At 38.0% G+C, this 25,291-nt stretch overlaps 1 protein-coding gene across 1 annotated transcript in view; it reads left to right on the forward strand.

The window, feature by feature from the left end:
• The first annotated feature begins 6,427 nt into the window (after positions 1–6,427).
• ptprz1a (protein tyrosine phosphatase receptor type Z1a) overlaps positions 6,428–25,291 on the forward strand; it is a 78,749-nt gene continuing 59,885 nt past the window's right edge. Inside the window, exon 1 of the mRNA XM_048157962.1 lies at positions 6,428–6,827. Coding sequence (XP_048013919.1) covers positions 6,764–6,827 — 64 coding nt within the window. The 5' untranslated portion in view covers positions 6,428–6,763. The remainder of the gene's footprint in view (positions 6,828–25,291) is intronic.

The raw sequence follows: 25,291 nt of genomic DNA on the forward strand, positions 1-25,291 counted from the left end.
CGCTAGATAAGACCCTTATTCCTCGTCTGGTATCATTTAAAGCCCTTTGAAGCTGCACTGAAACTGTAATTTTGACCGTCTGGAGGCCATTGAAGTCCACTATAAGGAGAATAATCCTGGAATGTTTTCATCAAAAACCTTAATTTCTTTTCGACTGAAGAAAGAAAGACATGAAGACATTTTGGATGACATGGGGGTGAGTAAATTATCAGGAAAATTTTATTTGAAAGTGTACTAATCCTTGTCTGGCTATCACCAGACCAAGCTCAATTTAAAATTGAACATTGGTCTGGGGAGTCTGCATGTATTTTCTACTGCACACAATTGGATAGTGCTTCAACCAATCAGATCAACGATCCGGGTGACGTACTTTGCAAAGCGACACGAAAACTCCAGACAGATTTAGTTTGTATTGGTTTGTAGCATTGATCAGCGGTTTGCAAAAGCAGCAATGGCATCGAGCGATTTTTGGAGGTTGTGCAAAAAAACACATGAAAGTGAGTGGTATTTACACCCACTCGAGCGATTTGTTTGCTAAACTAAAGAAGTCATTCAGCATCACCGAGAGGTTAAAAGGAATTGGATTGACGGTTTTACTTGCCGTCGCTTCTCTATCATCATCGTGTTATACCCGCCAATAGCGAGCAAGGTGGATAAGCCAGTCTGTGATTGGTTCCCACAAAAGTGTAACAGAAGCAGTAGAAATGAATGTACGGGTTTCCAGACTGAGTTGCCGGGCGAAATCAAATCGCCGGCAGATCAGGCTGGGTTTACCCAGTCTAGACTAATCCTTTAAATAACATATTTCAAATCAGCTACAAAATCTGACATGAACCGTCCCATAAATGTTGTTTCTTATGCTCAAATAGTGTTAAAAATGCTTATTTTTCAGGCTAGATGAGCATGTGCAGTCCTAAGCACAAGTCTCAGGTTTCTATGGGAACCGGAGCCTCTAATGGCAGCTGCAGTGACGCAATGACTTTACCAATCAGCGATTGGCTCTTTTACTTAGAAGGCGGGATGTGTTCCGCCATATTGGCAGTTTGCCATTTCGCCCATGCCTAAATCCGCCACTGCAACCCAAATATGAGATATAAAGTTGCAATTGTGAAATATTAGAGTAACATTTTAAAACATTTTTTTTAGAAATAGTTGCAAATGTAAGGGATAAAATTGCAATAGTAAAGTCACATTCTGTAAAATATTTTATATTGTATTTTATATTAAGTCTTTATTTTCTTCTTTGTATTCTCTGAGGCAGGAATGGGCTGTTTCCTTGTACCCTTTCAAAAATATTTTTAATTCCATGAATATAAGATTAGATGATAAGATAGATGTTATGCTCTATGCTGCATTGCACAGCAGTGAAAACTGTATCTATGTCCCATTTTTTAATTAATAAAGTATGTTAAATCTAAAAGAACATGCATAGTTGCCCTAAATAATGATAATCAATAATGATGAGCCAGAAAGGGAAGCAGTCATTATAGTCAGGTATTTATGCTCCCTATGTATGCGGTGGACTGTGTAGAACTTCACAAAGATCAACAAAGGCGATAATTCACCGCTTTGAGCGAATTGTTCTCTTTCAGGGATGTTTGCAATGTTACTGCTAAGGAGCACTAAACTCTCCGGAATGTGGAATCCTGTTTTCTTGGAAAAATTAAGGCATGTTTAGACATATTCATATATGCCCAACAGCAATTTACTGGACACATCGTACTGCAGAAAATATTTTCATTCTGAATTTACATACAAGAAAGTAAACAGTAGCACTTATTATTTGTGCTGTGTAATCAGAATTTTAAATTCTGTTCTGTATAATTTGAACGATGGCTTATATGTAGGCTATTATTTATAAAGAAAACATTTTTACATTTGTCTTTTCTATTAGCTTAAATGCATCAAACATCAAAATCATTTTAAGAGTACTCTCATATTAAAAGGTCATTTAAGGACATCATTTATTTATTTACTGGATGAAATTTTAGGTTTTATAACAAGTATTATACACACATATATACACACACAAACAAAACAATGGCTGCTCCATGGATGTAAACTCAGTTTTATAGCGGGCCCCCTTGAAACATGCAGTTTTACAACTGAAGAACAGACTCTGCATAAATTAAAGATAATCCTTGGTAAGTTATGTTAATGTATTCACATGGTCTCTGCATGCGTAACATGGGTAGTATATTACTAGTTTTGGACCCTATTTTTTGTATTGAGTTGAACCGTAAACCGTATGTGCCCCTTTAAATGAATGTAAGTCTCCAAAAGACACACAATATTGAAAATAAAAGCACTTTCAGTTTCATGCAATCATTGAAGATGCATCTGAAAGTTACATTATCTGATAGCTATTTTTGCAGTGCCAGTCGTGGTTTGTTTAATCAGTGTCTGTTTAAACCATCTGAGCTCATTGTGTCTAATGAGTTGTGCTTCTTATTAAATTGAGCCAAGTTTCTTCAGCAGCCTTCAGAGATAACCTACTTCTGTAGAGTGTTTGGCCTACTGTTGAACATGCTGAAAATAGTGTATTTATACCTTCAATGTGATTAAAAAATAGTTTACAAATAATCATGTTCATGTCTGTATGCAGGAATGAACATGTATGCATAAAACTGAGCCATCTGTGCTTTGGTGCATGATGATAAATAGGAATGTTGATGAGTAATAATAACCATAGCAAGCAGAAAATAAGTATCAGTCTAGTTACAAACATTATGTACTTTATACTCACCCTATTGCTTAGTTCCAGTCAACATGACTCATGAATCAAATCTTGTTCATACAAATGAACGAAGGAACATGCTGATCCCTAAGGAGTACATATCTCACACCTTTAACAGAACCTCTTTCTTAAAAACAAATATGTACCAGACCTTTTGAAATCAGATAATCACACTTCCCATAATCTCCTTACATGGTATAATGCAGTGCAGGGGTATTTCTTTGAGTGCTGTTTTCAAACCAGGACAAGAATGTGTGCATCCCAGGGGGTGCATGTGCATAAAAGGGTGTAAATATGCATATAACATCTTGTTTTCAGGGTCACTGATGATGCATTAGCTACTGTTTTACTTAACCATACTTATTCCTCCAAGTTAAGAGGTCACCGATATTGGCAACACCTTGGTCTTTAGTGGTTGTTGCTTTATGCATTTATAAATTCACACTAAATATTTCTATTAACAATTCAAAAATGAATTGTATTAATTAAAGGATTAGTTCACTTTAAAATGAAAATTACTCACCCTCAAGCCATCCTAGGTGTATAAGACTTTCTTCATTCTGATGAACACAATCGGAGTTATATTAATAAATATCCTCATGCAATTAAGCTTTATAATGGCAGTGAACGGGATCAACGAGTATGAGCTAAAGAAAGTGCATCCATCCATCATAAACGTACTCCACATGGCTCCGGGGGGTTAATAAAGACCTTCTGAAGCAAAGCGATGCGTTTGTGTAAGAAAAATATCTATATTTAACAAGTTATAAAGTAAAATATCTAACTTATGCCAGACCGCCATCCACACAGCAAAATCTCCAGAGTTAAATCAACTCTGTTCAGAGTACATATGGTCCCTCTCTAAATAGTGTTAAAATAACACTGAAGCAGAGTTAAAGTTAATGAGATAATTAAGCAATTAATTAATTGATGATTGTGCATTATTGATGAACACCTGCTGTTAACAAGCAGAATCACTAAAGAAAAGAGAAACACAAGAACAGCCTTATTAATTGCTTAATTATCTCATTAACTTTAACTCTGTTTCAGTGTTACTTTAACACTATTTAGAGAGGGACCAAATGTACTCTGAGCAGAGTTGATTTAACTCTGGGGATTTTGCTGTGCATATTCAACTTAGGAACTGATGCTGCGTCAGTTTAGTTTTTTTTGTAAGTTGAATAGGGAAGGCGTAGGATGTAGTGTAAGCGTTTTGAACTGCGAGAGGCGTTACACTTTCTTTGTAAGTTGAATATGGAAGGCGGTCTGGTGGAAGCTAGATATTTTACTCCATAACTTGTTAAATATGGAATTTTTTTTTACATGAACGCATTGCTTCGCTTCCGCTCACTGCCATTATAAAGCTTAGATGCGTCATGATATTTATTAATATATCTCAGATTGTGTTCATCAGAAAGAAGAAAGTCATATACACCTATGATGGCTTGAGGGTGAGTAAAGCTTCGGATAATTTTCATTTTAAAGTGAACTAATCTTTAATGCTTGAAGTCTAGTTATTTCCTAAATCCTCATTAAAACAAGTGAAACTGAAAGAAACACACATACTAAACACACTTCACATACTAGATCTATAAAATCTATAAAATATAGGTATTCAAAATTAATTATAATGCACTTTTAATGTCTCAGTATCTTATAATGTCTTATAAATATTGAAATACCTCATTAACAATTTTATATTTCTGCGAGAAATGCAAGCAAAATTATAATACCTTATAATGCTTATAACTTAAATGGTGTCCAGTGCTCAAATTTGATAAAAGGTATATTTTTGTATATTTTTGATAAGTCTGCTTATATATATAGTATAAAAATATATGATAAAAGTGTTCATATTAATGACTGTGACTTGTATACCATAATTTATCACTGACTACATTTACAATGATTTAAAGGTGCCATCGAATTGAAAATTGAATTTACTTCGGCATAGTTGAATAACAAGAGTTCAGTACATGGAAATGACATACAGTGAGTCTCAAACTCCGTTGTTTCCTCCTTCTTATATAAATCTCATTTGTTTAAAAGACCTCCGAAGAACAGGCGAATCTCAACACAACACCGACTGTTACGTAACAGTCGGGCTCATTAATATGTATGCCCCCAATATTTGCATATGCCAGTCCATGTTCAAGGCGTTAGACAAGGGCAGCCAGTATTAACGTCTGGATCTGTGCACAGCTGAATCATCAGACTAGGTAAGCAAGCAAGGACAATAGCGAAAAATGGCAGATGGAGCAATAATAACTGACATGATCCATGATAACATGATATTTTTAGTGATATTTGTAAATTGTCTATCTAAATGTTTTGTTAGCATGTTGCTAATGTACTGTTAAATGTGGTTAAAGTTACCATCGTTTCTTACTGTATTCACGGAGACAAGAGTCGTTGCTATTTTCATTTTTAAACACTTGCAGTCTGTATAATTCATAAACACAACTTCATTCTTTGTAAATCTCTCCAACAGTGTAGCATTAGCCGTTAGCCACGGAGCAAAACCTCAAACTCATTCAGAATCAAATGTAAACATCCAAATAAATACTATACTTACGCAATTAGACATGCTGCATGATGAACACTTTGTAAAGATCCATTTTGAGGGTTATATTAACTGTGTGAACTTTGTTTATGCAATGATAGAGTCAAGAGCTCAGGAGGGGGCAGAGAGCGCGAGCAATTAAAGGGGCCGCAGCCTGAATCAGCGCATTTCTAATTATGCCTCAAAATAGGCAGTTAAAAACATTAATTAAAAAAAAATCTATGGGGTATTTTGAGCTGAAACTTCACAGACACATTCAGGAGACACCTTAGACTTATATTACATCTTGTAAAAAAAAACGTTCGATGGCACCTTTAAAAAAAACCCTGACAAGAATCCAAATTGTTCCCCGTTTTTAAAATTTAGGCTATAGATAGGCTCGTATTGGACTGTACATATCAATAAAATATTGAGCATTGAACTAAAATGTTCTTATTTTTCATTTCAGAAATCTGGTCACTTGACTCCACATTTCCGTGCCCACTGTGTTCAATTCAGGATATGAAGAGTGCGGAGTGAAAGCGGAGCAGGAAGTGATGCTTTTTGAAGTTCGGAGCGTGTTTTCTCTCGCTCCTAAAGTAAAAATGGAAAACCCGGAGTGGAGCTGGAGCAGAGTGATCACAGACCCCTTTAAGCGGGTAGGGAAAACCTCTGTCTCTCTGCTCCATTTTATGGTGTTCCAGAGTAGCTTTCAGTCTGTGAAACATAAAACGTGGAACAAATTTAATTGATTAAGAAGAAATATCCTGAACTAACTAGCTAAGTTTTGTCTGAAATGAGAGTTAATGAACATTATGAGCTTATCGAATTGGTGTAGGCCTACTAAAACAATTTAATATGTAGCCTATTGTTTATAACAACACGCAGTCGTGCACCTGCCAAATCACAGCCTTGCTGATTTTCAGTTCAACAGTACACTTGCTTCTGTGATGTTGCTTAAATAAACATCCAATTTCACGGTATGACCATGTGCATTTGGATTTTTAAAAAATGATACCACTTCAGTCGTATGAAAAATGACTAGGCTGTTACCACGTTTTCATAACATAATCGTACCTTTAACATATAATTTATTAGAGTATGTGGTTGGAATTATTGATGTTATTCAATGAAAAGACATAACTGATTTCAGTCTTATTTATATGAATACCTTTAATAAAACGTTGTATATAGAGTCGCTATAGAAAGTGTTACCAAACTTTTTTGTGTGGTGGTCTGTGGGCGGCGCGCGCACATCCAGCCGAACTCACGGTGCGCCAGGCGATGCGTTTCATCCGGACGCGCGCACATCGATACAGCGGAGAGTGGAGTGTATCTGACCGCTGAAGGGGGCATCTCCTACCGTTACCCAACCAATGTGATACCCTCCGGCTCTTCGGGAGAGGAGTTCCTCTGTCGACGCGGTCGTCTTCACCTTGTTTAGGCTACTCTTTCCAGCAATATTTCTCCACATTCAGAGAATAATGGAAGCGCTCGCGACGAGATGCGCACTCTTTCTTGCGCAGATCGCACTCTTCAGTAACACAGGTATGTGAAGCATCAGAATCTGTGGTTTACTTCATTTGCTTTTAATAAATCCTTAATTATTGGTCTTATAAATGATTATCGTATATAGAATACTGTTCAGGTGCGTAAAGTGCTGGGTGTTATAGTTTGTACACCAAGCAAATTTCTATTGAACTTGAGGTTCAAACTTTAAAAAGGATTTATTTCTGGCAAAACGTGATTTATGTCCAAAAACACTTTTTTGATTGTGTTTCATATACCTCATTGATTCACAATGAGGCATATCATGGCAATTTACGTTATTTTAAGTGTCTACTGTACTGTATAGTCAATACTGAACGAGAGCATGTATATATGTTGTGTAGATAGAGAGTAATCATATACAACCTCTAAGTTCATAATCTGATCCAGTGATGCAGTTTTCTGCACTGTAAAATATTTCAAACCATTAAAATCGAAAACTTAAATTTAATTGATGCTTTATAATTTTCGTGATGTCATTGCTAAGTTCATGCATAGTTTCAATCTCTTTAAATCTCTTGATTTTTGAACAAAATCAAGTTTACACTTAAAAAAAGTATTGCTTGACAAAGTATTGCAATGAAGTTGTATAGAGACAAAATAATAAACATTTCAAATCAATGAAAATATTTTGTAGGGGGAAGAGCCTACATTACAGAATGTGTGTGTGTGTGTGTGTGTGTGTGTATATATATATATATATATATATATATATATATATATATATATATATATGTACACCCCTTCATTGTCATCGCCATGTTGAGATCACATGACCAGTGGCGTTAAGTAATTTGCCAAGTTACCACTACTAATATTAACTGTAATTAATGCAGCAACCACCAGGAACAGGCAAAATTTAGTTGAGATCGATTTCAAGGATGTTGATTATAAGGATGGTATGAGATGGAGAAAACAGACAAAACAATAAATAAAAGAAAGAGAAAATAAACGACTTCAGTGTGAATAGTCAGCAGTTAGTAAATTTCATTCATCCAGGCCAGTAGGTGTCAGTGTAGTCCAAAACCACTGACACTATTGAGACCAATAAGAGTTGGAAAAAAATTAATTAGTTCACCTATGAGGAGGTATTAATACCTTATCTTACCATTAAAATGTCTTTTTGTTGTAAACTTTTAGAGAAATAATTATAGAAATGATAGTGGCTATGGCTGATTTTTTTATTGTCTACTATTTTAGATTTGGTTTGTTGCACAGTTCAAGTACCCTATGAGAAGAAATGTAACTCAGCTCAAAGTTAACATACGCCAGTATTGTTCAAATCGCCCCCATACAGTTTAGTAGAAAGAGGCAAATGCTTACACAAACTTAGACTTCAATTCTAGGCTCATTATTTTGTCCGCTTTCTGTTCCGAAGTGCCAAGGAGGCGACTGATATGCCTGGATTAATCTTTTTGGATGCCGTCTGAGACAAAGCCTTTAAAAGCTGGCCAAAGCCATTTTACTTAAGACTTGGAAAAGCCCTTTTGTAAGTCAGCTAGTGAACTGGGATAGCCAACCGGTACCTGCTAAAAAAAAAGGGGCTCAGCTGCTTTCTCATCCTTTACTACTTTTCTTCTTTTCGGTTTGGTGCTCTAAATGATGCTGTGATGAAATGTGTGGCACAAAGGAAGGACTGAATCTTTAGGACTCGAGCTAGTGAATGAATCTCTCTCTCTCACCATCTGGCTTCTCAAGTGCTGTACTATAGCTAACAACTTTTTTTCCCTTCTACACTTTTTTGGCACTGCTCTGTTTTTCCACTGAGGAAGTCCCTGTGTTGTTTGTTGGGTCTTGGGCTTGTGACAGATGGTAGTTGTGGACTGTAAAGCTGTCGGTCCGGGGTTCACGCGGCCCCTCCCCTGCCACATGCCTCATGTGTGTCCACCTGTGAGGGACGTGTGGCAGTGTGTGTCACTACATGCTCCAATTAGTGTCCAAGCAGAACAACCATTTGGGTTTAAAGGTGAAGTGTGTCATTTTTCAGTGCTAACATGCTCCTTTCCCAGAGTGAAACAGGATGTAATGAGGAAAAGGACTTTATTTTATAAATCAGGATAATTGGATTGTAAAAAAAATGGGTGTTACATAATAGAGTCATGGTGAATGCAAGTTTGCTAAAACTAAATATCTGTTTGATTACATTATCTAATAGCCTAGATGGCCTTAGTGATGTCAGCAGAAAAGGAAAGTTGTTTCGTTCACACCACTTATCTGTGTTTGCGCTGTTTTAGACAGACTGTCAGTCATTGTCTTCAGTAACCACCTGTCACTGGTTACTGGACCGTTTACACAATCTGTTCAAAAATGCTGATGCATTCAGGTTTGAAACAAGTGACTCTCTTAATGAATGAGTCACAGAATCAGTCACTCAAGCAATTCTTTCAAAAACAAGTGCTGAATTTGGAACCGCATGCTACTCATACTGCCTTTATAATATCTTTCTATGGCAGAAATTGTAAGAGTAGTATGCTAGTATGTGAACTCTTTTGAACTCAGCAAATGACTCATTCAGGAATTAAACAAGTGATTCTCTTCATGTGTGAGTCACAGAATCATTCACTCAACCAATTCGTTTAAAAACACTTATTCATTTAGGAAATGAAACACACGAATGGCTCAGTTCGGAATAGCATACAACCATACTATATTACTTTTATCAATATGGTATGTTTTTCTGAATTAAGCCACTGTTTTTATGATTGAATCATTGAATCATTCAGTCAAACAACTCATTCAAGAACACTGATTTATTTAGGAACACAGCAAATGACTGTCATTATGAGTGATTCATTAAATAATTTACAGATTTATTCAAAACAGATTCATTCAGCAAGAATCCTTACAGAGAATTTGTAATATAATTCAGCCATTGTTTTCATGAACGAGTTATTGAATCAGTCAGTCATCCAAGTTTTTTTGATTTACTGAATCATTTACAGATTTGTTCAAAAACACTGATTCATTCATTGGCTTCATATGGGGCTGTGTTCCTTATTAGAGCAAAAACAGACAAAATAACTATCCATATTTTGTCTAAAATGTCTAAAATTACTTAATATTAACTGTATAAAATCAATATAGCCTAACACAAAGTCACGTTGTTGTTCTGAATAAGTGCTTTAATAATTCAGTCTTTGTGTTCGTTTGTAAAAGTGTCTAGCAGTTTTTTGTCTGTGTTTTTCTCTCCTTTTTGCTCTTTGGTGTGGGCACTTGGGTCAGCTTGGCATCCAGACCCCCTGTCCGAATCTGCCTGTGAAAACGGGAGCAGATTTCCCCCCGTCGGCAGCAACGGGGGCATTCGATGAACAGATTATTCGGTATTAGGCTCAAGCACATTCACTCAGGCATGCGGAGGGACGCACTGAGGCTCTGAGTCATGTCTTTTCTCTCCTTCCAGAGACAGTGGAGGGGCCGAGACTGAATGGACCAGGGCGGTGGATGGGATGGTGGTGAAGGGGGGCTCTGATGGCAAGCCAAATCTCTGCACCATCCTGCCCATGGCCTTGGGCCAGTCCCTCTTAGTGAATTATGCTGTCAGCTGCTCGATTTGTTTTGTGCCTGGCTGGCAAGAGGCGACCGGTGCTCGTGGACATGCAACAACGTAGGGTGTCTGGATTGGGAGGGGGTCTTATTGTATGTGGCATGTGAGTGTGACATTCAGAAGGGCCCCTGATTTGTCCCAATCGTGGTGCTCTCATGTCACAAAGGATGGATGAGCGAGTTGGGGTACTTTTGTGTGTCTGTGTGGGAGAGAGGGCTAAACTTGAACTGAGAGTGTCAGAAGCTTTCCTGTTATTGCAAACACCTATGTGGAGCACTGCTGGGTGTATAAAAGGGACAAAAATGAATTCATTTACTCACCCTCATTTCTTTCCAAACCTGTATGACCTGTGTCTTTCTTATGTGGAAAACAAAAGGATGATATTTTGATGATATTTTTGTCCATATAGTTAAAGTTTTTTATGTATAAACAAACAAAAAAAGACACAAAATGTCTGTTTCTGTTTCCATCGCGGTCTAAAGAACCGTGAAGAAGAGTGTGGTGATGTAGGACTGCACATGACTTTCTGCTGGATTTCTTCCTCTGCATATAAGCTTAATAAAGCCTGAACCTCGTCGTCAGTCCATCAGTTTTATTTTTTAAACTCCACTGTTGATTTGTATAGCAAACAACTCTTAAGCCATGTTTCCACCGCAGGAACTTTCCCCAGGAACTAGGGACTTTCCCCAGGAACTAGGGACTTTGGGGTGGTACTCTGTTACCCCTTTTCCACCAAGGCAGTTTGAGTGCTGGTTCGGAGCCAGAGCCAAGTTTCAAATCAGTTCTTTGTCTTTCGACACCCAAAGCACCAGCTCCGAACCAGGAAAAGTGGTTCGTAAGTAGCACCGAAACATTGCTGGGCTAGAAGTAGGAACCGCTTGTGTCAGGGGCTGGGGGCAGGGTTATAGTGACCAACAAGAAACTTGTGACCGCCATTTTTGAAATAGCAACTAATCGAGCTAATAGCAGCTCGATTTTAATCTCCGTCTATATACAAATTACGGTGAGCCGTGTTTGGATGCCGATGTAGGTTCTATTGATGAGCATCAATAGTAGCGAAATGTCCGGAATTGTTGATGGAAGGCTTGTTCGAGATGCATCGGAGCAGCGCGGACCGATCGGCGGGTGACATCGGAGTGCCGCGGGAGCGTTTCTCCTCGTGCTTTGGGATCGTTCTCGCGGTGCTTTGATGTCAGCCGCCGATCGCTCGAGAAGCCGATGCATCTCAAACAAGCTTGGTGTGTTTGTGTTTGGCGCTGCAGCGCTAGCTTTGCTGTGAAATATGAGGCGTATACAGTGACGTAAGACCTGGCTCTGTACTGGCTCGTTCTGGTGGAAAGGGGGTATGTGTGTTTCGACTGAAGGCACCAGGGTCTAAATGAAGTTCCGGGTAAAAATTTCCCCCTCAGAAAGTCCCTACTCACGAGGTAGCACTTTTTCAAAGTTCAGGAACTTTCGGGGGTGGGACTTGGGTGCTGAACATGCTGATTGGTTGAGTTCACGCAGAATTTTGATTGGTTGACTCCACGCAGCATTTTATTTCAACCACCATTTTTAAAAGTCTGTTACGGTGCATGCAGTAAGAGTTGTTTGCTATTCGAATCAACAATGGAGATTAAAAAATATTACTGATGGACCGACAACGAGGTTCAGGCATTATTGAGCTTATATGCAGAGGACAAAATCCAGTGGGAACTTGAAAGTCGTGCACAGTCCTACATTACCGGATTCTTCTTCATGGTACTTTAGACCGCGATGGAAACGCAGACAGCAACAGGTCTTGGGGAAATGAGGCTTTACTGCATGCACCGTAACAGACTTTTAAAAATGGTGGTTGTAATAAAATGCTGCATGAACTCAACTAATCAGCATGTTCAGTGCCCAAGTCCCACCCCCAAAAGTTCCTGAACTTTGAAAAAGTACTACCTTGTGAGCAGGGACTTTCTGAGAGGGAAATTTTTATCCAGAAGTTTATTTAGACCCTGCTCCCTGCAGTCTAAAAACACAGAGTACCACCCCAAAGTCCCTAGTTCCTGCATGGGGAAAGTTCCTGCTATGGAAACTGGGCTATACAGAATACTCTAGCAACGGCATAGCAACAGGCTAACAACTACTCAGCAACCACCTAGCAATGCCTTAGAACGTCTTTGAACACCATAGCAACAGTATATCAATGCCTGGGCACTGGCAACCGCCCAGAACACCCTAACATCACAATGCAAGTTTCCACAGACAAACACCACTTACATTTTCTTCATAAAATGTAAAAATCAAATTCAACTATGCTATCTCATCTCTTCAGATGTTCCTTTATCTCTCCGCCTATTAGAAGTCTGTCTCTTTCTCTCTGTCCCTTGGGAATCTCAGCATCTTCATCTCGATTGACAGGCTCTGTTGGGGCCCCTATGGCTCTCTGCCGGTTGGGTCAGTATCCCTGACTTGCCACTTAATTAATGACAGCAGACTAGGGTTTGCTGTCATGCTACTGAAAGAGCTACTCCCGTCTGCTATTGGAGAAAACAAGAGCAGGTCTGTTGAGTGCTAGCTTAAGATGCTTTGAGATCCCTTCCTGTTCTTTTCCAGGCTAGAGGTGTGTGGTCTAGATCTCTGCTCCTATTCAATGGACCTTGGAGAGGATGCTGAATACAAATCAAAGTAAAGTTTGGACACTATGATATAGTCTTTCGTTTCTGACGCTATGTGAGTATAAAGTCTGAGGTCATTGCGAGCACCCAAAAAGAGGACAATCAAAGCAGCTGGTGTTTTCTACTTAAATCTCTTTTGTTCTTAAAGTAGTTTCAATTCTGTTTGCATAGAATGTGAGCAGGTCAAAGATTAATAATTGATAGACTGTGTAGGACTACAAAAGGTTGTATCGTATACTGTTCTGAGAGTGTTGGGTTACACTATATCTTCTGACAAGGATGAAACACTCAGTATTAGGAGGTGTGACTAAGGGGTTACTTAGTCACATTTTTGGTGTAAAATTAGTTGCAACCCATTTCTATCTATCTATCTATCTATCTATCTATCTATCTATCTATCTATCTATCTATCTGACTATCTATCTATCTATCTATCTATCTATCTATCTATCTATCTATCTATCTATCTATCTATCTGTCTGTCTGTCTGTCTGTCTATCTGTCTATCTGTCTATCTATCTTTCTGTCTGTCTGTCTGTCTGTCTGTCTGCCTGGTATTCTGGCTGTAGTCTCATCTTACAAAATTACCTCCTGTAATTAAAATCTTCTTCTTTTTTTTTAAATATATTTTTGTCTGTATTGAAACAACAAAGTAAGTGAGTAAGGGCTAGAGGATTGGAAACGATCACATGCCAGGACTTGAACTTTGGTCACCTGTCAGAACGTCGCCCATGAAGCAATCATCTGCTTAGACAAAAGGGACAGATCTTAATTGCAAACTAAACTGATCACAAGAAAGTCTATATACACTGTTGGTGACTGAATAGACATCTTGTTTTTGATACTAGCAGGCTAGCTTTGATCATATAAGCAGACTGTTCTGATCACATAAACACTGAAGGTCCCTTCTTATCCAAGGCAGATGACACAGATCCACATCTGGGTAAGATGGAGACAGCTGGTGGATGAGCTGTGGGTGGTTTGCTGATCTCCCCCAGATGGGACTCAAATGGGACGAAGACCAGGGCAAGAGCTTATCTCACAATCAAGGCTCTTATAAGATTTACAGGCATTTTTGACAGTGATGAGTTACTTTCCTCTTATGACGTCCTCTGAGGACTGCAAATCCGGGTAGTTTAAAATGAATAATTCACCCAAAAATGTAAATTATTATAATTTACTTACCAAATCTTAATATATACAGTTTAACAAAATGCATATGCATCCCATTAGTCAGGTGATGACTATTAGGGTTGAGATTTTACAAAATGTTTTAAAATGTTTGAGTGTCACTCAAGGACACTGCAACGGTTGACAGTCCTCTGGATACTCTCAGAGTCTTTCCTCATCTGAGAATCCATGCCCTTTTCAATTAGGATACCACTCAAAATAGCTATTCACATGGGTCCTCCAGGCCATCAAAGAAATAATAGGAGATTTCAGAGTCTCTTAATTAGGGCTGATTCTTGTTAATCCAGTTCACCCTGCTTGCACCATATGTCCCGGGAAAAACCGCTGTGGCCTGATGCAGGTGAAAGAACAATTAGAAATTCCTCCCTCCTTTTTCATTCAACCTGTAGCAATGCTTCTGAATTTCCACTAGTTTGAGTGGGTAATCTCTGCCTTTGAATGAGAGGAGGAGACCCATCAGAGAGTCTCTCACACTTCTTGGAACTCCCTTTGCTCCAGCCAATTAGCTAAGATTCATCATGTTAAACTGCCTTATCATTTGCCATATTGGATACTCTTATACAGAATTCAGAGTATTTGGAGCTCTATGGTTTATATTATGAAATGTTTTATAGCAGTTGTTCTCGACTGTTGGGTTGCGTTGCATTTGTGGAAATTTTTTGATTTGTCTGTTGAGGTTCAGATGTTTGGAAGCTTGTTTCTGCTACAGAATAATAAAATGGTACTTGTGACATTCATCTCACAAAAAGGCAGAATTGCAAGATATAAACTTGAAATTGTGAGGAAAAGAGTCAGAATCAAAAATGGTCATAATTTAGAAATAAAAGGCATTTTTCCTACCCCGATTTTAGCCCTCTGATTTAAACGCTCTGTTTTAAGGGCTTGTCTGCTGTGAGACTTCAGTGTAAACGCCCACTGCTGTGATTGGCTAACATCTTTTCAATTGAAATAGTTAAGTATTACTCTCTCGAAAACTTTTAGCATGTTTTTACAATTACAGCTCTCAAGGTTAACTAATCGTGAAAAGTGTTGATTATAGCATTGCATTGATCTATGGCATTATATTTAGATCGTGGCATGAAAGGTTGCAGTGATGAAGATTGTAGCAATCTTCATCACTGCAATCTTCATCACTAGATTGTAGCAGTGATCTCCTCATTGATCTCCTCATTGCAACTCAACTTCTGCACACTAATGAATGCTTTCATCATATAGCAGAGCAAACTCGATGTAACTAAGAGATTTGTTAAATAAAATGGGAGTTTTGGCGCGAGTCCAGAACTGAGTCACTGATAAACTCGCGCTGTTTGATTGACAGCTCTAGCGATTGTGAAGGGAGCGTTGTTTGATCGCTTTCTATATATAATTTAATTACTGTTTAAATAACAGATTATTTTCATCCTAGAAACAACGTGAAGTTGACCGTTTAGTCACTGGTTTGATTTATTGACACATAGACAAAGAACATCTGACTGTACATGAATCGATATATATCAGATCAGGCATTAGAATTAACACAGTTACTTACATGTTGTTGCATTACTGTCGAGTCCATATCGTAAAAGTCTGTTTGCAAAGCCTGCACCAAAATGCAATTGATTTATCAAAGAATTCACAGTGAAATGTACCGAATACAAATAAATAAAGCTCAACTGAGACATTCACATTGTTGAAAATAAATAACAATATTCCTAGCATTAGGATCCTTTGAAAGGTAATGTTATTTTTAGTCCTGTATCGCTCTCCTCTCTCTCTCATCGTCATCTTACTAAGACGCCAATGGGCGGGGCTAACGTTAAAGATGAAGTAGGCGTTGATTTCTTCTTCGGAGGTGGGGTTTCACCTATCTATGACGTCATAGGCCCATTCCTGGATCAGTCGTTTGCTGGGCCTGGTGTCAATAAAAGCTTTTATTGGACTAACAAGGAATTTTTCAGTTTTCATATAGTACGATGACCTCGTATATATCAAAAGCTCAAGGAAAAGTTGATTCCTCAATTCATGACCTTTTTAAGAAATATTTATGGAAATTTTTGACTTTGAGAAGTGTGACAAAAAGCTAAAACATTTCTAAAAATCCAAACTTTTATAATCTTATAGCGGTCTAGATAGGTTTCTGTTTTTGGCTCTTACTGAATGCTGGTGGGCCCTAAATTAAGTTTATTTTTGCGTAGGCTGTCTTGTGCCAAATCAGAGACTCCTTATGTTCCGAATGAATCCTCTGAGCATGTGGAAATCTGGTTGAAATGATTTGTCTCAGATGTAAGAACGCTCTTTCTTCATTGAGACACAGACTCTGTATACAAGATGATCATCTGTGTTGCTCATTTCTCAGGATGTTGTTCTTGCTTAGATGTTTATTACTGACATTTTCTTGACAGCATCTTTAGCCAATTAGCTTCCAATAACATTCAAGATATTTATTATGTCACTAATTGGATATACCACATATATATTCACGATCAGGCATGACATTATGACCACTGACAGGTGAAGTGAATAATCCTAGACAGCAAGTGAACATTTTGTCCTCAGAGTTGATGTGTTAGAAGCAGGAAAAATGGGCAAGTGTAAGGATTTGATCGAGTTTGACAAGGGCCAAATTGTGATGGCTAGACGACTGGGTCAGAGCATCTCAAAAACTACAGCTCTTGTGGGTTGTTCCCGGTCTGCAGTGGTCAGTGTCTATCAAAAGTGGTCCAAGGAAGGTACAGTGGTGAACCGACGACAGGGTCATGGGCGGTCAAGGCTCATTGATGCCTGTGGGGAGCTAAAGGCTGGCCTGTGTGGTCCGATAAAACAGTCGAGTTACTGTGGCTCAAATTGCTCAAGAAGTTAATGCTGGTTCTGATAGAAAGGTGTCAGAATACACAGTGCATCACAGTTTGTTTCGTATGGGGCTGCATAGCTGTAGACCAGTCAGGGTGCCCATGCTGACCCCTGTCCACCACCGAAAGCGTGCCATGTACACCCTTCCTGGAAATGGTAAAATAATTATTTCATCAATCAAAACATCAAAAAAGGATATATTGGAGAGATCTTATTCTATCTCATGTGATTGAATTGGCAAACATGACTTATAGAGCACAGCATCCTCATTTGTTTTCATTTTCATTTCAGTTTTGCTCTGCACTCTCTCACACTCGATTTGTCTATACGACTTTTATGACTGTGTGAGATTGTGTCTCCTTTTGACTCCATCAAAGCACTCTTTCCCTGTAAACACAAGGCTCTGATGGACCCCGTATTTAAAACAGAGCCAATCCAACTGTAAATGTTTACTGCTGATTTGCTTTGGAGGCAGCTACACTGTGAATCGTGTGGCACACTTTACTTGACTCATTTTGGCTCAAAACATTCTTATAGTCACATGAAGAGCTTAAGCTCACTCAAACAAGACATCATAAATAAACTCCTAACTTCAGCGAATCATAGTGAAAGAAGCTGGTCTGAAACTGTGTTCATGCTGTTGGGTCTGAGTTGGCCCAAGGTCCATTTGTTTTCCCGGAGTAGTACCAAAACGTTTCCTGCATGCTGATCAGCTATACAGCTCTTTGGCCAAGATAACTTTTCTAAATGTGGACTGGGGTTGTTACAGTTTTCTCAAAGGGATTTTGTCATCATTTACTATTGTTTCAAACCTGCAAAGAATACATTTTAAAAATTATCTGTAACTTGAGTATCATTTTACAGTAACTTTGAGAATCATTGAGAAAGTTGAACAAATCACTCAGACTGGTTCACTAATTGATTCAAAGAATGATTTGTTCATGAATACGCGATCACTAAGTGTCTCATGAACACACTAAGAGCAGCTAAGATGGCAAGATCCTAAATTTAGGGCCTAAATTTCACCCAAAAATGAAAATTATACCATGAATTTACTCACCCTCAACCCATCCTTGTGTATATGACTTTCTTCTTTCATTCGAACACAATCAGAGTTATATTAAAAAATATCCTTGCTCTTCCCAGCTTTGTAATGCCACTGAATAGTGCCCAAGGTTTGGAAGCTCTAAAATCTTCCATCATAAAAGTAATCCATACGACTAACGTGCATATGGCCGTTGCCAGAAGTCAGTGATTATAGTTTATAAAGTTTTAAATATAGATACTTTTCTTACAAAAATCCATTGCTTCACTTCAGAAGGCACCCAATGGAGTCATATGGATTACTTTTATGATGGATGGATGTGCTTTTTGGAGCTTTAAAAACTTGGGCGCTATTCAATCCCATTACAAAATCTGGGAAGAGTCAGGATATTATTAAATATAACTCAGATTGTGTTCGTCTGAAGGGTTGAGGGTGAGTTAATTATAGGATAATTTTGATTTTTGGGAGAACTATTCCTTCAACATTTATATATTTGGATTGCATACAAAATTTCCATCTATTTGGATTACAGAGTTTTAACATTAACAGACTAATAAACTTAATGTTTTAAAAATGCATTTATTCCAGAGGCATAGAATCAGCATAAATCTGTTCATTGTGAAAACTATTACATTTATTTAGTTAAAAGTATAAATATGGTTAAAATATGGCTAGCTGTGGAACAAGCAATATTCAGTATGAGATTGAAAGACACTGGAGTTATTGATGATAAATATATAAACCGTTATTGTGCATTTAAATCACAGTAAGCCTATTAGTACTATTACAGAAAGATAATCTGTTAGTACTTTTAACAGTACTAAACAGAGTTTCTAGTGCAATGCTAGTGGACAACAGGATGATGAGAAATCACACTTACAATGTCCTGTCCTTGATGAACCCAGTCACCATCAGTCTTATCAGGTAACACAGTAGGGTTGATGCTGGAATGCACTGGAGCGAGATTACAGTGCAATTAAAAGCACATCCTCTACCCGCACACACTTCAGAAGAATCACGTCACACACTCAGACACACACTCACACACCTCTAAGCTTCATCTGCTCACTCTGGCAACAACACATTCACTCAGTGTTTGCTTGCTGGCTGTGTTATGGCTATTGATTTTTGAACTGTATAATACAGAATAGATTGGTGTGGGGATGACATAAATTTGTAGGCCAACCCAGAAGTTAGCATCACACTGGTTCCCTTGACAAAATCCCAGCAGGATTTTCCCATAGGCTTTTGGATTATTGTAAAAAAGTATGCTTTATGATCAACAAAGGTTTATGATAATTACATTTTTTTCCATCAAGATCATTTTCACTAATGAACACAACTTAAAGCTGAATTTTTAAGCCTAAATACAATCGGTGAAAGTAAAAAGCTAAAGGTAGGCTATTAACAAACTATACCATGGTCCCACGAATTCAATGTCATGTACTAGGCTCTTTCAGATTTATGTAAAAAGCATTTTCCCTGAAAGTTTGAGTTAGAATAGGTAAGAGTGCGAAAAGCGGACTGATCTTACCTTGGCGTGATGATGTTAAATGTCCCAGACAGCCTCTGTAGTCCCATTTAGCCACTTGTTAGCAAGCCCCTTTTTGAAGAGACATATCAGCCTTAAAAAATCACGAGTGGGGTATTACTGGTGTGTTTTATGTTTTAAAACGTGAAAGTGTCTTGAGCTTGTGTTAACCTCAAACCTTATATCAGCTATATAACCAAAAACCCATTAAAAAAAAACTCTGACTTTAGGATGATGGATCCGGAAGTGCTAAAATGCAAACTCGTTTCTGGGTTTTGGCCTACAAAAATGTGTCGTCCCTGCAGCACTCTATATACTCTTTTATATATAGATTATTTTCTGCATTATCATTCATTATTAGGAGTCTAAATGGTTGTATGCCATTCCTAAATAGACAAAAATTGACCTTGTGTTGACATTTTTTAAAGGCCCCGTTCTTCGTGATCCCATGTTTTAAACTTTAGTTAGTGTGTAATGTTGTTGTTAGAGTATAAATAAAATCTGTAAAATTTTAAAGCTCAAAGTTCAATGCCAAGCGAGATATTTTATTTAACAGAAGTCGCCTACATCGAACGGCCAGTTTGGACTACATCCCTCTACTTCCTTCTTTAATGACGTCACTAAAACAGTTTTTTGACTAACCTCCGCCCACAGGAATACACAAGAGCTGCGTTTGTAGAGTGTGTTTGTCGCCATGTCGTCGAAACGCTGTTATTTTCATCCCGCAGTCCAATCACCGGGTCTGATTCCGGCTCAAATTGATAGGGTAAAATTAAAGACATGTTTACAATAACACTGAGCGTGTGCATCTCCACGTTATGGTAAGAGGCGTGACCTTTCCGGGCAAGATGCGCTAAACTGCTGTCGAATCACAACACAGGAACCGCTGGCACAATCAGAACTCGTTACGTATTTCTGAAGGAGGGACTTCATAGAACAAGGAAGTCATCAGCCCGTTTTTATGACAGTGGAAGCAGCGGTATACAGATAAGTAAATTATGTGAAAAATACTGTGTTTTTTTACATGCGAAACATGAACACATGTTATATTGCACACTATAAACACAATCAAAGCTTCAAAAAACCACGAAAAACGGGACCTTTAATATTCTGGCAGAGCAGAAAATATCGAATAGAGTTTTTTGTTAAAACAGGCTATTAGCGTTTAGCGTAATTCTATCGGTGCCTGATCTCAAATGTAGTGTGTTATCATGATACCTTGTTTAGCAGGCTAACAGCTTAGCACAGCACTAATTGCTTAAAGGTGCCGTAGAACGTCTTTTTAAAAGATGTAATATAAGTCTAAGGTGTCCCCTGAATGTGTCTGTGAAGTTTCAGCTCAAAATACCCCATAGATTAAAAAAAAATAATAATTTTAACTGCCTATTTTGGGGCATCATTAAATATGAGCCGATTTAGGTTGCGGCCCCTTTAATTCCTCACGCTCCCCGCCCACGGAGCTCACACTTGCCTTAAACAGCATAAACAAAGTTCACACAGCTAATATAACCCTCAAAATTGTTCTTTACAAAGTGTTCGTCATGCAGCATGTCTAATCGCGTAAGTACAGTATTTATTTGGATGTTTACATTGATTCTGAATGAGTTTGAGGCTGTGCTTCGTGGCTAAAGCTAACATTACACACTGTTGGAGAGATTTATAAAGAATGAAGTTGTGTTTATGAATTATACAGACTGCAAGTGTTTAATAATGAAAATAACGACGGCTCTTGTCTCCGTGAATACAGTAAGAAATGATGGTAACTTTAACCACATTTAACAGTACATTAGCAACATGCTAATGAAACATTTAGAAAGACAATTTACAAATATCACTAAAAATATCATGATATCATGGATCATGTCAGTTATTATCGCTCCATCTGCCATTTTTCGCAGTTGTTCTTGCTTGCTTACCTAGTCTGATGATTCAGCTGTGCACAGATCCAGACGTTAATACTGGCTTGTCTAATGCCTTGAACATGAGCTGACATATGCAAATATTGGGGGCGTACATATTAATGATCCCGACTGTTACGTAACAGTCGGTGTTATGTTGAGATTCGCCTGTTTTTCGGAGGTCTTTTAAACAAATGAGATTTATATAAGAAGGAGGAAACAATGGTGTTTGAGACTCACTGTATGTCATTTCCATGTACTGAACTCTAGTTATTTAACTATGCCAAGATAAATTCAATTTTTAATTCTAGGGCACCTTTAAGAACAGCTACAACAAGCTGCTAGCTTGCTAAACAAAGGCTAACTGAAAACAGATAAGAAATGTTTAATTTTATGATTTTTGGCTTGAGAATGCTAATATGCTTTTCCCAATTCAGCCAGCGCTATACTTGCTGTTGCATAAAAGATTATATTTGGTCAACTGTAGTGGTACGCTAACATGTAGATGACCTCAAAGCTAATTGCCACAGACTAAAAGCCTTGAAACATCAGTTTTGATTTCACTAGATACTTAATATAAAAACTAATAGTATGTAGGGTTGTATTTTTCTTTGTTTTCACTAATTAGCAGTTGTCAGGTTTTATATATTTTGTGTGTTTATGTGCATTTGGATTGTTGTTGAATTTCTTGTGCTGGTACATTTAGTGTATATATATATTTTTAATATATATATATATTTTTTGTACAGTATTTTATTTTTATTTTCTATGCGGATTCTGTCATCCTACTTCAGGGTTCGACTCACCTTGTTCTCACCTCTTGCTGACAGGGTTTGATCTTGAGTGCTGCTCTCTCCTGTCTCATCTTTTGAGATGACTCTCTTGCGTGGACTATTGTGTGGCTGTAAACCTTTAATTTTACTAATGACAGCTGAGGTTTGAAGTGTCCTCCTCTGGCACATGTCTTCAAGGAGTGGTTGTGTTCTCTTGTTCCTAATGCATTAGAGAGGTGAGCAACAAAGGGTCACCTTCCTTACATTACTCTCTTGATACCTCTCTGTCTTGTCTTGGTTGCTGTTCCTCTTTAAAGTCTTCATTCCAGTCCTTTCATGTCCTTTTATCAGGTATTTATGGACACTCTTCAGTATTTGTCTGAATAAGCTAAACTTATTGAGCCAAGATGCTTTACCCTTTTTTTCTTCATTCAGAGATTTACCTTCAAATAACTCTATGGTTTACTAAACCATATTTTTTGTCATAAATATATGGAATAGCTATAAATATGTTGATAGTTGAAGACTGTTGTGAACTATAGTATCTATTAAACTTTTGCTCTGCCATGACAGTATTTGACTGAAAAGAGAAAACTGACAGTTTGAAGTCAGTTTATATGACTGCTTGCTGTAGCGCCCCTTGTGGCAACATTGAAAATTCAGTGTGCATTTTGAACTGTTTTAACACATTCCAGTGTAATAAAACAAGTTTGTTTAGCTTTAGAACCATTTGCAGTCACATTCTTGGGCTTTAGGAGACTCTATATGTGAATACTGAAGTCCACACCTCAACTATAACGATAACGACACAGAGGAACGATATTCAGAATGATATTTTCCAGCTGATGAATGACAAAAGCCAATTAGCCCCTAAAGGGACAGTGTTGCCAGTGCTTTTGCGTTCTCCTGCAAATGTTTTGCGTTCCGCTGAGAAACTTTGCGTTCGCTCTTTTAAAGAGCTCTTAATGTTTCTCAACATCGCATCAGTTAGGCTTTTTTTGTAAGTTGAATATGGAAGGCGTAGGACGTAGCATAAGCATTTTGAACTGCGAGAGGCGTTGTACTTTTTTCGTAAGTTGAATATGGAAGGCGGTCTGGCGGGAGCTATTTTACTTGATAACTTGTTAAATATGGATATTTTCTTACACAAACGCATCGCTTTGCTTCAGAAGGCCTTTATTAACCACCCGGAGCCGTGTGGAGTATGTTTATAATGGATGGATGTGAATGGAGGCACTTTCTTCAGCTTCATACATACATTCCCGTTCACTAGCTTGGACGCGTCAGGATATTTGTTAAAATAACTCAGATTGTGTTCATCAGAAAGAAGAAAGTCATATACACCTAGGATGGATTGAGGGTGAGGTAAATTTCATTTTAAACTGAACTAATACTTTAAAGAAGCAGACAACAAAACTGCAGTGTGCTCTTATAATTAAGAGCGTTAATGTGAATGGATCTTTATCCTAATTTTATTTATACAACCCGAATTCCAGAAAAGTTGGGACGTTTTTTTAATTTGAATAAAATGAAAACTAAAAGACTTTCACATCACATGAGCCAATATTTTATTCACAATAGAACATAGATAACAAAACAAATGTTTAATTGGAGAAATTTTACACTTTTATCCTCTAAATGAACTCATTTCAAATTTGATGCCTGCTACAGGTCTCAAAAAAGTTGGCACGGGGGCAACAAATGGCTGAAAAAGCAAGACATTTTGAAAAGATTCAGCTGGGAGAACATCTAGCAACAAATTAAGTTAATTGATATCAGGTCTGTAACATGATTAGCTATAAAAGGGATGTCTTAGAGAGGCAGAGTCTCAGAAGTAAAGATGGGCAGAGCTGTGAAAGAGTGCTTAAAAAGATTGTGGAATACTTTAAAAACAATGTTCCTCAATGTCAAATTGAAGGCTTCACAAATCTCATCATCTACAGTGCATAACATCATCAAAAGATTCAGAGAAACTGGAGAAATCTCTGTGCGTAAGGGACAAGGCCGAAGACCTTTATTGGATGCCCGTGGTCTTTGGGCCCTCAGATGACACTGCGTCACTCATCAGCATGATTGTGTCAATGACATTACTAAATGGGCCCAGGAATACTTCCAGAAACCACTGTCGGTAAACACAATCCGCCGTGCCATCTGCAGATGCCAACTAAACCTCTATCATGCAAAAAGGAAGCCATATGTGAACATGGTCCAGAAGCACCGTCGTGTCCTGTGGCCTTGTGTGTTTCAGCAGGACAATGCAAAACCACACGCACCTATTACAACAGCATGACTTTGTCGTAGAAGAGTCCGGGTGCTGAATTGGCCTGCCTGCAGTCCAGATCTTTCACCTAGAGAGAACATTTGGCGCATCATTATACGAAAGACGACCACAAACTCTTCAGCAGCTGGAAACCTATATCAGGCAAGAATGGGACCAAATTTCAACACCAAAACTCCAGAAACTCATAACCTCGATGCCCAGATGTCTTCACACTGTTTTGAAAAGAAGAGGAGATGCTACACCATGGTAAACATGCCCCCCTCCCAACTATTTTGAGACCTGTAGCAAGGCATCAAATTTGAAATGAGCTCATTTTGTACATAAAATTGTAGAATTTCTCAGTTTAAACATTTATGTTATCTATGTTCTATTGTGAATATAATATTGGCTCATGTGATTTGAAAGTCTTTTAGTTTTCATTTTATTCAAATTTAAAAAAACGTCCCAACTTTTCCGGAATTCGTGTTGTAAATATTAAAGGAATATTTCAAAGTTTAAATGCAGTGGTTTATAGGAACCACAATATTGAGTGTTTACAAGTACATACAAGCTTATAAGCAATCGTTCTTCATTAGCGAAATGTCTGCAAAACATTGCTACGTTCAAGAGTAGTAAAGAGTAACCAAACCTCCTCATCTGGTCTTTCTTACATTTCATTCACTCTCTGTTACACCATGTACCAGGAAATCAAGCCGATGCGTAAAGCTCTTGGCTCACATGAGAGCTA

The sequence above is a fragment of the Megalobrama amblycephala genome, linkage group LG15 (genome assembly GCF_018812025.1).
Source record: "Megalobrama amblycephala isolate DHTTF-2021 linkage group LG15, ASM1881202v1, whole genome shotgun sequence".
Classification (NCBI taxonomy): domain Eukaryota; kingdom Metazoa; phylum Chordata; class Actinopteri; order Cypriniformes; family Xenocyprididae; genus Megalobrama; species Megalobrama amblycephala.